Source organism: Engystomops pustulosus, chromosome 4, assembly GCF_040894005.1.
Source record: "Engystomops pustulosus chromosome 4, aEngPut4.maternal, whole genome shotgun sequence".
Classification (NCBI taxonomy): domain Eukaryota; kingdom Metazoa; phylum Chordata; class Amphibia; order Anura; family Leptodactylidae; genus Engystomops; species Engystomops pustulosus.
This window is the reverse complement of record NC_092414.1, coordinates 59,290,048-59,306,979: the sequence shown is the minus strand read 5'-3', so window position 1 is coordinate 59,306,979 and position 16,932 is coordinate 59,290,048. Positions and strand designations below refer to the sequence as shown.

At 40.2% G+C, this 16,932-nt stretch overlaps 1 protein-coding gene across 4 annotated transcripts in view; it reads left to right on the top strand.

The window, feature by feature from the left end:
• GRK6 (G protein-coupled receptor kinase 6) overlaps positions 1–16,932 on the top strand; it is a 39,949-nt gene that overhangs the window by 5,589 nt on the left and 17,428 nt on the right. For all 4 annotated transcript variants that reach the window (XM_072146024.1, XM_072146023.1, XM_072146021.1 and 1 more), the window contains exons 3-7: positions 1,843–1,955; positions 2,043–2,120; positions 12,862–12,962; positions 13,119–13,211; positions 15,610–15,673. In XM_072146024.1, coding sequence (XP_072002125.1) covers positions 1,843–1,955; positions 2,043–2,120; positions 12,862–12,962; positions 13,119–13,211; positions 15,610–15,673 — 449 coding nt within the window. The remainder of the gene's footprint in view (positions 1–1,842; positions 1,956–2,042; positions 2,121–12,861; positions 12,963–13,118; positions 13,212–15,609; positions 15,674–16,932) is intronic.

Sequence of the window (16,932 nt, the reverse complement as noted above, 5' to 3'; positions counted from 1 at the left end):
CTCCTGACGTGTGCAATGTGCAGACGTTTATTCTGTTAGGGATATGGATAATGTTTGTGTGTTGTGTGAAGGACCCAAAGGAAAGTAATATGGATAGAACATGTATTCTTCATGTATTAGCCAAAAGGCTACAAATAGTATCCACTTTATGTATTACGGACATCTTCCTGGCATGACGGGGCACGGGGCCGTAACACAAGGAAATATAGGATATGTCCTATCTTTTCCCCTGTGTACGGAGTGGTATGTATTGCTCCGTGTGACCATTGCCGTCTTTGGGGGACTTATGTACGGGCGCAAGCTTGCTACTGTACATATGTGCCCCCGACGGTCGTGTGAATGCAGCCTTATTCTGATGCTGCAGTTTTATTTCAATCCTATGTTTCTTACTTGCTTATTTACCCAATGGCCCACATTTATTAAAGCGCTTGTGCCAGTTTTATGTCTGACTTTGCATTGAAAAGAACGTGCAAGCTGCTTGCACATGTATTTATGAAGTGTTTGTGCCACCACACAGTGCACTGTGTCCACCACCGCCACAAAATTCAGCACCAAAAGAGGCGTTCCGATGCTGATTCAGACTCTGCGTCACATTTATTACTGCGACTCGATAGAATTGTGTTACACAGTGTTAAAAATTACACAATTGTGTTAAAAGTGCGCCGAAATTAAGTTCCCAAGCAGTGCAGGGTGCGCCAGATTAATGAAGACCGTGCGCCAGTACTCTGCACTCCGCACGTTAGAGAGCAAACTGTGTGTAAGTAAGAAGTAGGTGACAGAAAAAAAGGAGTATGGCTACAAGAGCACACTTTACTGCGGGTGTTTGCAGTCTGTTATCGTAGAGACACTTGAAAGCTGCAGCTTTGCAGGGATTGTCCACTTTTAGAAAATATTTGATATGGTTTGTGTAAGGAAAAGTTATGAAATTTTCCAATATACTTTCTGTATCAATTCCTCACGGTTTTCTAGATCTCTGCTTGCAGCCCTGCTATAAAAGGTTCTATTTCTTCCGGTAGATCTCATCATGTGATGTGATGGAGGTGATGGATCCTATTACTCTCTGTGATAACAACGGTCCGTGCACATGCGTGTCCATCACATCACATGATCAGATTTCTGTCCACTGGGAGTAAACAAAGAAGCTTTCTATAGCAGGGCAGCAAGCAGAGATCTAGAAAACCGTGGGGAATTGATACAGAAAGTATATTGTAAAATTGGATAACGTTTCTTACACAAACCATATACAATATTTGCTGAAAGTGGACAACCCCTTTAATACAGTATTTTGTACAGTTGCGTAATTGTTAATTTTTGATGTACTGGAACACTGAAAAATAGTTGATGTGGTGTACTCTCCCAAAATGAATATTAGATGTAAGGGGTTTGAAACTCAGCACCTCCAGGCCCTGGGGGTCACCTTGAATTGTAATACCCCACATGGCTGTTATATAATGTATAATACTGTTCTTGGTAAGCAGGGAAAAGGTCATAGGACTCAAAATGCTGTAGTGTCGGATCTTCAATATCATTGACCTATCCTAAGCATAGCTCATTAATGTTTTTGGTTGCAGATAACCTGATATAGTTTCATTTAAAGTGATCAGTAGTTTTGTATGCTGTCTGATAACTGCATTGTCAAATGTCACTGTCCCATCTGTTTGGATGCACAGTCTCACTGCCCTTTTTGTTCTGCCCACACCTCCTAGTGGCCCATATTCTCTATCTGCCTGTTATTTTGGACCCTACTAAATCCATTTATTCTCTGTGTTAAGGACAAAATATGGTAAGTCATTCAAGCAGTAGACATTTTATCAAAAAATTCTTTTGATCTGCGTCCAACAGAGCGTGACTATCACAGTCTTTGTGACCGACAACCCATTGGTCGTCTTCTCTTTCGCCAGTTCTGTGAAACGCGGCCGGAGCTTCTGCGATGTGTCCACTTTCTTGATGCTGTGGTAGGTCTTAAGGGAGAGCTGGGTATTTAATAGCATATATACTGCATTATTGTACATATTTTTGTATCATATTCTTTGTGTTTTTAGGCTGAGTATGAGGTGTCCCCGGATGAGAAACGGAAGGAGTGTGGACAACGGCTGATCGAGAAGTATTTCGTGAGCACAGTAAGAAATCTGAGCAGTACTGTTTTATGAATTACGACATTTATCAGGTCTTCTTCATGAACTTCTTCTGGTGCTGCAAATTGGCATTTCTTTGGGAAATAATGGAATTCATGCACAAGCTATTCGTAAAGGCTCCACCTACCTGCACATCAACGTGACCCCAGGTCAGTTGTTTGCAGTCAGTATGTGAGGTCCATTCGCATGCCGTGGAGAAAACCTTGACCATGTGTGAGAGACCATTTAAATGCTTGGGTCCAAGTTCTAGCCATTGAAATAACAGATCGCACACAGCCAAAAACTAAGTTTATTTGCAGTGGGCCTAAGGCTTAGTTAACATTTGTTTTGCCTCTCCTGTCTCTCTCTGCCCCCCCGTGTCTGAGAGCCGGTGTATACCCAGCTGCAATGGCTCATGGACTGTCTGCAGGACACAGAGAAGGTGGCCTGCTGCCTGCTTCATGCCCAGCTGGGTGCCAAATTTGAGCAGGTAGTAGAGCTGCTGGCTGCAAATGATAAAGTGTTACCCCTCCTCTCTGGTCAGAGAGCTTCTCTACTGCAGTTGCATCTTCTGATCTTCTTCTTGTCCTCCTAGCAGTCAGCAGCCCCTTTTGGAGCTGAAAGTGGGCCACTTTCTCCGGGTCCTGCAGGCAGCCGCTGCAGGTGGGTATACGCCGGCTCTGGGGCAGAAGAATGGGAGGGAGTAGATGTGAACAAGCGCATGCAGGAGATGTGTACAAGAAGCAGGTCTTTTTGACTTAAACAGGAACGCCCACGACTTATTTGCTTATTTTATAACTGCAATTTTTGGCGAAATTACACAGTTTCCAGGCTAATGAAGATCTGATCAAGTATAAGTAGGAAAATGCTGAACAGAAAATGTGCTCAGTAATGATGCAAAAAAGAGGTTTTAAAAATTTGCTAATTAACCTGACACGCTTGGGCTCCCGTCAACTGAGCGCCGTATGACTTCTTCACTACTTAACGCACACCCTCTGGTTCATGAATATGCACCCCTTCTGCTGCTAGCCCTGGCCAGACGGACGGTGAAGTCATCCGGCTCTCTGGAAATCTCGCACATGGATTCCTTGTGCAGTCGCACTGGAAACCTTCAGGCTACGCAAGGTAGAAGATCTTGCCGATGTGCGAGATTTCCAGACAGCCGCGTGACGTCACCGGCTGTCTGGCCAGAGTGAGCTGCGGGAGGGGTGCATATTAATGAACTGGATGGGGGGGTGCATAAATTAAGTAGAGGAGGAGTCTGGAGGCGCTTAGGTGATGGGAGCCTGAGCTAATTTGCATATTTTAAAACCTTCTTTTCTGCATCATACAGTGGCTCGGGATCCAGTTGTAAACAGGCTCGTCATCCCCTCTAGGTAACAAGCATACATTATAGGACAGTCTGATAAACTGGTGGTATATGTCCTTTAAACAGTGTCCTCCATACATTAGGGCGTTCTATGAGGAAATTAAAGTTGTTGATTGCAAACCCTCTCTCTTGCTGCCTTGCAAAATAAAATTCACACTTCAGTTGGTCGGTTAAAACCATTCTTAACCCTTTTACTACACACATTTGCTGTTGGAGCACCATTATACATAAAAGATGGATGGTTGGATAGCTTCATTCTATTTGGTGGGTTCAGCTGACACATTTGAATATGTATATTCAATATATTTTATCTATACTTACAGTATAGCGGTGGAAGTGTGCACCTACTTTTAGTAAAATTATAATTTACATATTAGTTTCCCATGTTTTTTAAGTGAAATTTGAAGTCCATTGGAGTAGATTTATCATGAAGGAAATTATAAACTCATCTTGACCGCAGTCTGTGTAGTCATACAATTTTGGCCATTGATATTACTCCACTTTCTGCATGACTTCTCTGCTCGAGTAAAAAATTACAACATGGTCTCACCACAGTGACTACAGCCATTTCCACAATTGGTGTTTTGAAGTGGAGTAAGTTGGATAAATATGCAATAGTTGTCTTCAGACTTCTTAACACAAGACTTATGGAGCGCAACACTTGATAAAATGTGAATTGGTTCCAATAGCATGGCTGCTGTAGTGTCAAGGTTTTCTTAAACTACTTTTTTGGTCAAAGAACTAGGAAAGAAATACTTGTTAGCCTGTACAATCTTTTTGATGCAAACTAAGAAACTTGGACTGCTACATGTGGTGACTCATGTTAAGACGAGCACTGCCTACATCATTCATGGCCTGTAAACTTTTGGCCAGCAGCACATGACCATGGTCTGTTTGTGTGCTGCTTGGGGTGCAATTTTTTTAAACAGTAATTCAACTGTTTGGATGTTTCATACACTATTATTACACAATCAACTTGTATAGGTAATGGAAATGTGGCCCTTACTAGGTAGATCAAATCGGTTTAATTTATTTAATGAGTAAAAGTTGCAGCATGACACATGCAGATCCATAAAAAGTAATATCTAGGCAATCCTATGAGCACATGGCTCGTCCCGTTACGTCCCTAGGCCACTTCTCTCCAATATGCCCGAAAATAAAGGCCTACTTTCCTTCCAATGCTAGTTTCTTGTTTTTGATGTGTGTTCACTGTATGTTGTCACTCGGTGACCAGCAATGTCCTTGTAATCTCTGTTAAACTGACAAGAAAAACTTTACAGGCAAGAATGTCATACCGCTGAAGAAATATGCCATTGAAGCTGGAGTTTATTGGACAGCATAGTAGGCTTTCAGGTTTCTCCCCTTCCCATGGATTTTATTTATTTATTTTTTTTTTTTTGCTTAAAGTGACCCTCGGGTTTCACATAAAAATTTTGAAGGATTGTCCGATTCCTTTTAAAATTCTCTCTATGTGCTTCAAGAAGTTATAATGAAATTACAAAAAAGGAAAGTCGCCTCTCCCAGCGCTAGTTCTTTTCGTTTTGATGTCATCTGTGACTTCCTATGAGACTTTTGCAGCTAATTGAAAGCATTAACAATGACCTTTGCACTAACAGCATGTGATTGATTGGTATTATACTAATGAGGCCTGTGATTGGCTGTCTCCTTATGGTCACTTTTGGCATCTGATGATGCCCCGTAAACAAAAGAGAAGGAGCAACTTGTGCTAGAAACAGAAGATAGAGGGGAGTGAGTTATTTTATTAATTTGTTCTATTTGTAGCATAGAGACATCCGCGATTGGTGGGTGTTAACCCTGCCATCTTTGCCGACAAAGCTGCCGACGGCGTTAAAAGGCTAAACTCTCTATCCCTGTGATCCTACCAACTCACAGAATAAAGAAGACGTGTCAGTTCACAATGAAGTTCGTAAAGTTAAAGCCCACAAGGATGCATAGATGCATTTTTTCACAAATTTCACTGCATTTGGAATTTTTTATCCACTTCCCCATACACAGCATGGAATATAGTACAGTCATTATGAAGTGCAATTTGTTATGCAGAAAACAAGCCCTCACACAGCTATTAACATGGAAAAATAAAAAAGTTACAGATTTATAGTGAAAAATGAAAACTGGTCATAAGGGGGTAATGTTAGCTTAGTGAAGGTTTCTATAGAATGGCAGCAAACAGCGATCCAGAAAAACAATTTAGGAATTGATATTGGAAAATTGCATCAATGATTACATTTGCTAAAATGGAACTGTCCCTTTAAAGGGCACCTACCACCACAAATCTACCTATAAAGGTAGATTGGGTGGTAGGTGGATCAATGGGACGTGAGGATAGCCCTTTTAAGGGCTAATCCTCACGTCCCCACACTTTTTTGATAACTTTTATTACACATATATTCAAATTTACTTATGCGGCTACTGGGGCGTGGAGTAGCCGCATCTGAGGTTACACGAGGCGGCTACTCCACGCCCCGGTAGCCACTTTACCCCTCCTACTCACCCATCTGCGCGCCCTCGTCCGGCGATCCTGCCGTCTGCGCATGCGCAGAAGAGCAGGCCCGCGCCTGTTTCGGAGCAGTGACCGCGCAGGCGCGGGCCTGCTCTTCTGCGCATGCGCAGAGGGCAGGATCGCGGGACGAGGGCGCGCAGCAACCTTAAAAGGGCTATCCTCACGTCCCATTGATCCACCTACCACCCAATCTACCTTTATAGGTAGATTTGTGGTGGTAGGTTTCCTTTAAATGATGGGGCTGCAGGACGAGTAAGTCTAAGCACCCTTTAATATCACTTCATAGAGAGAGAAGTTTAATCATAGTTCGAGATGCCCCCCTCCCCTCCATTGCATTAACAATTTTAATTTTTATAAAAAATACAAAGTTAATGCAATGCGATTAGACCAGCCTTTGAATTGTGTTTTTAAACCTAAATATAAACGCAACGTGTGAACACGGCCTCATAGATGGAGAGTTTATGTGTATCAGAGCTCTCTGCTGTAATGATGTAGTTAGAAATTTATTGCAGTTTTGTTGCATAGTGAAAATATTTTATTAGATAAAAGCAAAACAGAAAACCTTTTATATGGTTATCTACACACGTAGACCTTGTGCTGTCATTTACTAATGTGTTGCTGATCTTTGGTTTATCTGTAAATTTCAAGTCTGATGTCGAAAAAAGTTTACTGTAAGAGTTTTGTAGATATACCCTTCGGTTTCCAACTGGTTTATTGTTTCAGAGAAATTCTTATTTTTATCTTTATGGAAATAAGCATGTTGGTGCACTATAGGTGTGGCTGTTGTGTCGGGATAGTATATTCTTCTTTCTATGTTGCCTATGAGTACTCTACTCCGTCCCTTTACACAATAATTGAAAGATTCCCGTAAGTGTCAGGTGCACTCCAGGCATGGACACCCCCTGTTGCATTGACAACCATTTGTGCATTTGTACAAATTTAAAACGGGAATAGAATCTTCTCTAAAGTTACGTGATTACAGTAGGGGAGATGTCTAAAAATTTAGTATTTTTGTAACGAAAATGCTGTGCACCACATTTATTAAAGGTTTTATACCATTTTATTTGTCCGTTAAAGGGGTCGTCGCTAACTACAGGGCGTGACCAGACAGATAATAGTCAATTCTCCAGGGAATTCAGTTTGTGCACCAAAAAATTCATTGTTGTGGTGCAGCAAACTTGACCAACTAATAGAAGGTGCAGAGTAGGACTCGCCAGCCTTGCACTTCACTTGATTAATCATCCAGCATCTGACGCAATGATTAATCTGGTGCAGCAGAGAACTGTCTAAAGACCAACACATTAATATACCTCCCCAGTATGTAGCTGTGAGCTACAGAACCGGAGATACAGACAGTTAAACAAACCTGATTCAGTTTGAGAGATGAAGGCCAGGGCCGGCACTGGGCTTACCTGGGCAAGTGCCAGGGCCCAGAGCTGCTGGGGAGGGGGCCCACATAAGGTTTTATTAAAGGAATCCATAGGGTATGAGGGGGCTTTATATAAAATACCCATGAGGGGGCTGTATATGGAATAACTATGATGTGGCTGTTTGGTAGTATAAACTGGGGAATATTTTAGGGAACAGGAGACTGTTTGTTTGTTTGTTTGTTTGTTTGTTTTAGTTTCTGAATTTTTAATGCTGCCATATGATGTTACTGCAAAGGGGCCCACTGAGGCTCTGTCGCCCAGGGGCCTACTGAAACCTGGAGCCAACCCTGATGAAGGTGGGGGAATTTGAAATTGCGTTCCCCCTGCAGGCTCTAAAACTGACTCTTCTCAACTCATTTGCATATTACTTTTGAGCAAATAGGCGAGATTTCAAATCACAGAGGGAATTCTATCAACATCATTTCATACCCTACTTAAGGGGCCTGGTTGATATGTTCCCTTTAAAAGGCAACCTTTGCTGTATTATTTTTCTTTCAGAGGGATTTAGTAGCATGTAGACTACCTTTTAATGTAAATAAAAGGTAGTTAGTAATGTAACTTTGAGTACTATTGAGTATGAGTGGACTACAGATGTTTTTGGAATCACAATCTGATCAATGACAGTCGGACTATTGTAATCTGATGAGAGTCAGTCTAGCCAAGTAGTTGTCATATGATGGCCGTCAGTAATATAGCCTATGACTAGGTCAAAGAATAGACACACACACACACATGCATGACTAGAGAACATACCTTTTCACAAAAGATCTGAGATTTCTTCTTGTTTTTGGCAAAATACAGGTCAGAAGTGTACATGCATAAACATAGATGTATGTAAATAGCACATTGCCCCTAGAGCATAAAAACAAGTCCTAATGGTTTGGTAGAGCATTGTGTATGGAAGACGGCTGCACCATGTGGATATGTTCCTATGTTATGAGGAATATGGATTTTCATGGAAAAATCCTGAGCATGCTAAAAATCTCATTCACATGACTTATGTCCCTTGTGGTCATGCTCTATGGTTCCCAGGGAGTGCACATGAGACACATGAGACCTGCATGCAGTAACCAGTAGGTGCATTACACTGCACCCTGTGTTTTTGGCCCTCTGTGGAAAAGCACAATTCACATGTTCAACCAAGGAAGGAATTGGATGAGGAAGGGATTTAGGGGAAACTATTCTATATTACATAACCATCAATGTTATTTAGGTGAAAAAAAGCATCTAGACCCTTCTTGAAGCTCTCTGCTGTCCCTGCTGTGACCAGCGCCTGAGGCAGGCTATTCCACAGATTGACAGTTCTCATAGTAAAAAAAAGCCCTGTTGCCTCTGGTGATTAAACCTTGTTTTCTCCAGATGTAGACAGTGCCCCCTCGTCTTTTGATTTGATTTAATTTTCCACCGTATTTTTTTCTATGGACCATTCATATAATTCTATAAATAAGTCATTCATTTCACTCTTTAAGGACGCAGACAGTTTATAGCTTAAGGCTCAGACCCATTTTTTTGTATTCTGACCTGCGTCGCTTTATATGGTTATAACACTGTTTCTGAGATTTGTTTTTTTCCTCACATATTGTACTTCATTTTGGTGGTAAATGTTGGCTGATAAGTTTAGTGACAAAAATAAGGAAAAATGTTGCCATTTTTGAAATACAAAATCATCGTGTTTTCATTTCCCATATGTCTACTTTACGTTTTTGAAATGTTGGGATAATTTATTTTGATGTCACGCAGCTTACAAATCGAATATTGATTTATTTATTTTTTTTTTCCGTATTTTCAGAATTGACTATTTTGGGGATAATTTCTGTTTTGATGAAATTTTAAATATTTAACATTAAAAACCTCCCTATATAATCAACCCATTTTCAAACCTGCACCCCTCAAACTATCAGAAACAGCTTTTGGGAAGATTCTTAACCCCTTGATATCCTCATAGTAATTAAATCAAAATGGAGGTGGACGCACAGCGAGGTGCAGAAGGGAAGGGGCCATCTGATGGCATTTTTTTTGTGGAATGAGATGCTTTTTCCAGTGTTAACATTTTGTGGTTGATATCTCCTATTGTTGAAAATTTATGAACTTTTTTTTTTTTTTGAGGGCAGGCGTGTTCACCGTATATACTAATAATCATGTTATCTTTATTCTATGGGTCAATACGATTTTGGGGATACCACAATTCAATATTTTTTCTTGCGTTTTATTAAATTTGCCAATTAAAATCCTAATGTGAGGTAAAATCTATCATTTGTTCATTGCCGTCTTCCAAGTGGCAGAACGTTTTTACTTTTTTGGCTACAGAGCTGGTTGATGGCTTGTATCGGATGTAGAGCGCTAAGAGGTTGACAAGTTGTTGTGCTATCAAACAGTCTTTGTAACTGGATATACCATTCTAGGAAAAGTAGATAGAAACCAAAGGTTGACCTCTTCCTTTCCCAGAATTCTCTATATCTAATACTCTTTTGCATCAGTATCTCTATATAATGTTACAATTTTAAGATAAAAGGGCGTTGGCTTTATGTAAACAACACATAAGCATCCTCTTTTTAATCTGCTTTGCAGTTCACTCCTTCATTATTATAAGAATACCGTATATACTCGAGTATAAGCCGACCCAAGTATAAGCCGAGGCCCCTAATTTTACCACAAAAACCTGGTAAAACCTATATATTTTTTACTCGAGTATAAGCCGAGTTTGGGTTTTCAGCACATTTTTTTTGTGCTGAAAAACTAGGCTTATACTCGAGTATATAAGGTATCTTGTGTAAAACCTTTGCATTGATTTTTTAATTTTTTTTATTTTACTGTTCACTTGCTTTCTAAATGCATAATTCAGCAACCTTTTCAATAAATGATGCTTAATATTTCCTAGAGGGAAGAGGGCAACCTGTAATCCCAAAGGAAAAATCTTATCTAGTCGATGCTGGGTCGATCCTGGGTTTCCAGATCCACCATCCACAAGTAAATTAGAAGAAGTATCCAGTGAAGTGAAGAATATAATATGTCTTTTATGTACCTGAGCATAACATCTGCAATGTTTTGATTCTCCATGAATCTTGATGAAGCTTGTTATGCGCGGGTGAATAAAAGACATATTTTTCCCTTCATTGGATGCTGTGGCTTCTTCTAATTTACTTGTTTAACATTTCCTGCTACTTTGTTGCTGTAGAATCTGATTAACTCCTGCATATAGCTGGCTGTCCTGCTGCTTGTGACATAGGACTCACAGCATATTGGCGGGAATTTTCAGATGCTGAACACTTTATTCAGGTGAAGGATATTTGATTTAGGTCGCATGTTTAGAAATAGGGGTTACATTACACACAATATATTGAACAATTAAATAAGTACTATTGGAAGGGTTGATATCTACATATAGTGAAATGGATCCCTCATAAATGAGTAAGAGGCCACAATACTTATTGGAACTTCTAGTACTGTGTATAGCTGAATACCACACAGTGAAGTAACAAGGATGCATGCGCCAACACAATGGTTATGATGTGCCACAATTACAAGTTGGGGCGCAAACGCCGGAAAACAACATATATGTATGGACTTACTCTGATGTGTGCAGATGTTGGTCAAAAAGGGGCCTGGTCATTAAGGGGTTAAAAATAGTGCTGTATATTACAGAAACCATGACCATCCTTTCTAGGCTATGCTGCACTTATGATGGACACGCTGCCTCTCCTTGCTCGGCTGGGTAGTTCTTGCAGTAATCTTCTCCTTGGCCTTTCTTTGTTGCTTCATGTTTGTGTCCGATTATACGAGGATGAACTGGACTGCTGTGTAAACAGCCTTTGCTTATTTTGTGGAGTGCCCAAGCAAAACCTCTTTGTACAATGCCTGTAAATATTTGTTTAACTGGTTATGTCATCCATATTTCATGCATTTATACACTGAAAGCTAAAATTTGGAAGGAGCTATTTAGCTTGTAGCTTTCTTGTCCACGTGATCCTCCACCAATCAAATAAAACTTTTTACAATAAGTGAGTCACAGCTTAATGCATTCAACTTCATTTCTCCACCCCATGTATCACATTTAGATTTTGGTAGTTTGCCTTTGTTGACAAACGACTTCTTCTTTTATTCACATCAGTCTCTTAATGGATATGCAAATCAGCCTGCAAATGCATGAGGGCGAGCCCAGTCTGCCAGATCTGCCTACAGATGCCCACAAGTGCCCAGGCTTTCCTCTGAAATCATTGACTGATGCCGGTCCTTTGAACATGGCCGGTCCAATTCCGATCCGAGTTTACATGTCCGTAAAGAGATCATCATCTCTGCTTTGGTTAGTGACAAAGGTACTGCTAGGATTCTTTTACAAAACTGCCTCTGGGCAGTCAAAATTAACCCATATCCGGACAGGTGAAAAAATAAAACATCACTTTTATTAGGAATATTAAAAGTAATTGCGCTATATTTCAGACTGATGTGGCATGGACCACTAGGTGCACAGGACAAAAGGTGAGTTAAGAACACAGTGTGAACTAGGTCACAGGCAGTTGCAAGCAGTCAATAGTAAGATGTATGAGATAGCGGACACAATAGGGGGTCTATGCCCATCTAAATTGACTGCTGTAAGTCCACTATTGGCTAAATGTCGTGGACTGTCCTACACAGCGCTGTCAGCTAGGGTGATGCAGTTTATAATGTGGACTAAAGCCCTAAACTGAAGTCCTAGACCGAGTGGACTAGAGTGTTGCCTCTACTGCCCCAGCAGGGGCCGCTATGGCAGCGAGGCTGTATTGTGGTGAATACTGCATAAAGATTCTAACCCTATAGACAGCGGTTTATAGGCTGGAAGGTCTAGTATGGATCTATTTGTCCCTATCTCAGATTGCAATAGAATGGTAGTTGCACTGCCTGCTAATGACTATGCCACACTGCAAATTAAAATTTTTCAAACATTAGCCCCCCGACATGTTTCGCCAGTACAACTGGCTTCATCAGGGGTTTGAGCTAATTGCTGAACTGGGTTCAAGTTCCATCCAGGTCAACATCTGCAAAGTGTATGTTCTCTCCGTGTTTGCGTGGTTTTCCTCCAGGTCCTCGGGTTTCCTCCGGGTCCTCCCACACTCCAAAAACATACTGGTAGGTTGATTAGATTGTGAGCCCCATTGGGACAGGGACTGATTTGGCAAACTGCATAACTGTGTCTCCTATATAAATAAAGTAATTCTGTTTATTCCTGGCCTCTGTGTCAGGGGAACATCATTGCTTATTTATGTATTGGCAGAAGATCAGCAAAGCCTGTAAACCCTGCTGGTCCCTGATCATCAAAAATTACACCCATGCAGCTAAGATAAAAAAAAAAATTACTTGGAAAACCCAGTTCCATCATGTATAGTCCACTTGTAAGGGTAGACATAAAGCCTTTGTAGTTGTGCCGCTGAGTATACTCCTTTGTTCTCGCAGAGTGAAGACTACATCACAGAAGTCCCTGAGCAGCTGCTCAGCAATTGCAAGGACAGTTTGGAAAACAAGCCATGCAAAGACCTTTTTAAAGACTGTTCTAAGTAAGTTACAGAGCTATATGTAATTTCATTTATTAAGGCGTGAAAAGAGATATTTACTGATGCATGAAATCGCGTTAGACACAAATATGTAACGTGGTCATGTGGCGATGGCGCCTGACATTGCCTTCCGTGGTTGTGACATTTTGTTTCTTGCAGACTTGTCCATGACTTCCTTAGCATGGCTCCATTTTCCGATTACCTGGATAGCCAGCATTACAACCGCTTCTTACAGTGGAAATGGCTGGAGAGGTGAGCAATCGGGATATAGCTGTATATCATGTTATATATTTTTATTTATTCATTATTTTTTTATTTTTTTTATGCGTGTTTTGTATACTTTGACAAGTAGGTTATTATTTATATCTGAATATTTTATACTTTTTCTTTTCTTTTTTTTTTCCTTTCATGTGCGATATTCCTCCTTACATTTCTCCTGTTTTTTTGGACAGGGTGAGATCCTGTTAGGCTCTGTAGCGATCTTTCTATATTGTCTTTTTAAAGGGAATGTGTCATCTGCAAATTTCTTATTTACTTTTTTATGAATTTTTTTTTTCAACCAATTTTGGTGTTTTTATGTTAAATTGTCACCACCTTTTAATCAATCCTGACATTTTGTACCTCACACTCTTGACAATAGGTAGCACAGATTAAGACAATTGACCTCTGCACAGGTCACAATGTATGTCTACAATATTCTCTTATATAAGTTGGTGGACCCTCCCCAGACTAGAGTTTCCTATGGTCCTGTAAACATATTGCAGAATGTTTTTAAAGGAGCTGTAATGGAGTTTTTAGCTGTTAAACCTAATATAAACTAAAATTAAACTGTAAATAGGTCATTAATAGGTGATTAATGCAACAATCGGCTGTATTACACTATGAACAGAGCTGGAAGACAGCTCTGTCTTTAAAGGAATTTTCCCACGAACATAAGTAATGCCCTATCCACTGGATAGTCACTCCGTAATGGAGCAGGGTGACCGACCCCTCATATTGGGTATCCGTGGGGGTCTCAACACTGAGACCCCCACCGATCAGCAAGTTAGGCCATATCCTGTGGATAGTGCCCAACTTATGTTTGTGGGAAAACCCCTTTAATGTAGCGTCATCTTGACTCTCCACGTGTCCTATTCTTGGTGCCTGCTATAAATCTTAGGTTATTAGAAGTTTTAGTAGCTCACACATAATTAGATGATAACATGAAATATAAAAAATCTACAATCTAAAATAAACAAAAGCAGATTACCAAAACATCTTAGAAAATATTATTAATAATAAATTGTTATGTGGGTTGAATTGGTAAAAAAACAGATTAACGGTGATACATTCCTTTTAAGTAGGTAGTGCTATATGTGATCATATGTGTATGGTTATATGTAAAAATAAGGGAGCGCTATGTGTGTGCATATATTCTGTTTACAGTATGTACACACAAGCACAGCAGTGTATGCAAGTATCATACACATACACACAGCTCTGCTGCATTCCTCCATTCACACATATATCTCTGCAACATCCATCCATTTACACACACAGCTCTGCTACTTCCATCCACACACAGGCCTGCTACATACATCCATTCTCACACACACTCATTTCATATACATACCTAGTCCTCGGGGCAGTTCCTTACGTCCCCTGGCTCTGTCCTGACCTGCAGCTAGAAAAGGTTCAAGGACCTTACAGTGATGAAGTATCATCAGTCACATGCTTCTGACATCACTGTAAGGTCCATCATGTTACACTCCTGTTGGGATGGTCAGGGAAAGGGAGAGAGTGGTGCTTTCTCAGAGATTGCTTCACCCCATCTCCAGGACAGTGGTCAGGAGGATCAGTAGAAACACACACATACACTCCTATCTAAGAGCATTTCTCAAGGGAACTGTATAATCCCAGTGAAAAGGGTATTCTCATCTTGACATACAATTGAATTTATCTACGTAGCCATATTGTCTCTTAGAAACGAGATGGTTGTCCTCGGATATAACCACCCCCACAGCCTAGCAGCGGTGGCCACCCGACCACTTGGATTCAGCGTTCATTACCACAGGACAGCAAAAGGACATATAGTAACTCCCGGACATTTTATATGCAAAAAGTTTCTTTGTGCAATCACTCCAGCAGAGGTGGTTGTATCCAAGGACACCAATCTGGTTTCTAAGGGACAACATGACTACATTTATGGTACATTGTCTTCACACAGGAACATATTTTTAATAACATCCAATTGAAAAAATATATGTATATGGCAAATTAATTAAATGTCAATGCCCAGACGAGAATTCTCCTTTAATAAATATAATACACATCGATGTATAAAAACATTTCATTAAAACACTGCACTTTTAGTATACTAAAATGGATTATGTACTATTTAAATATCAGACTGTTTGTTTTTGATTAATTGAGAAAGGCTCTTGGATAGGAGCTGAATCTTTGTCCCCTGCAATGGGGGAATACATTTCCCACCTTTTTTAACCATTTATGGAGTGCTGCCTGCTTATATTTAGATATAGGTGTGAGTCTATGTGTTTATATTTCTAAATATACAGAATTTTCTTTTTGGTACAATGTATTTTACAGTATATTAAATAAATGGCATTTATTGGTTATTATCTATAACTTATTATTAATCACTATTTCACAGGGAGCCTGTCACAAAGAACACATTTCGTCAGTACCGAGTTCTTGGTAAAGGTGGTTTTGGTGAGGTAAGGTTCTGCTCTGTGCCCAGCACTTCTTATGTTCAATAGCGTTCTCAAGGGGCATTTATTTGTTTAGTGTAACTAAATTTTATAAATGACTAGTGCAGAAGATGATGGTAAACTTTGTAATATTTTTTATTAAAAATATAGTCCTTTTTCCTATTTAAATGGAGCCTGCTGTCGGGAGCTCTTTTTCTAGCTTCCCCATAGAGAATAGTGTGCACATTGCCAAAGTGTTTCTATATTAAAACTGTCTTTTTCCGAAAAAAAAGATAAGTTAGTTGAAAGTTTACCTTTCTGTATGCAGAGCTGTGTCCCTAGTCTAATGGGAGTGGCCAGTGAGGAGGGGTTCCCTCACACTTGGGAAAAACGCTCTGTCATGCATTGATTTCTAATTTTAAAAAACCTCCCATGTCCCCCATACCCTCCCCCCCCCCCCCCCACACACACACACACACATCGCTTCCCCCTGGCCACTCCCCTTGGGACACAGCTCCGCATACAGAAAGGTAAACCTTAGTTTATTTTAAAAACACGACAACCGGTCTTAAAGGAAATCTACCATTTGCTTTTATGCATTATGAACCAAACATACCTTGAGAATGCTGTAGCTACACATGTCATGTCTAATCCCTGAACTGAGTGGTTTTACTGAAAAAACAATTATAACATTATGATAATGAGGCTCTGTGGCTGCCCTGGCGCATCTCCTCTTACCCGAAGCCTTGGCCTGCCCAACATAAACCGAGAATCACTGTGCTGTCCCTGACAGGCAGAAGTAATCGATCGCTGCCCCATCCCCCAGCTGCTGTGTATGAGTCATCCAGCTCAGGATGATTAGTCCTGTCTGGACAGTTCAGGAAGCTGTGTGTAATGTGTTTATGTACTGCAGCCAGTCTGCACCCAGCTTTTCCAAGGTCCTGATTTTTATAATTGTTTTTTGAGCAAAACCACTCAGTTCAGGGATTAAACTAGATATGTTTCTGCATCAGTGTTGCTTCAGCATTCTCATATCATATTGACCCAATGAATAAAGGGGATGTCATTTGAACCACAGAGTTAAAAAAAAATATTAAAAACAAAGCACATGAGACTGGTGCAGTTTCGTGTTTTTTTTTTTTTTTTGTTTTGTTTTTTAATTTCAATGCATTTGGAATTTTTTCCAGCTTCCCAGTACACTGTAAGGAATATAAAATGATGCCTCTAAAATGTATTCATCATCTGATGTAAAAGAAGCCCTCATATGTTTCTATGAATGAAAATAA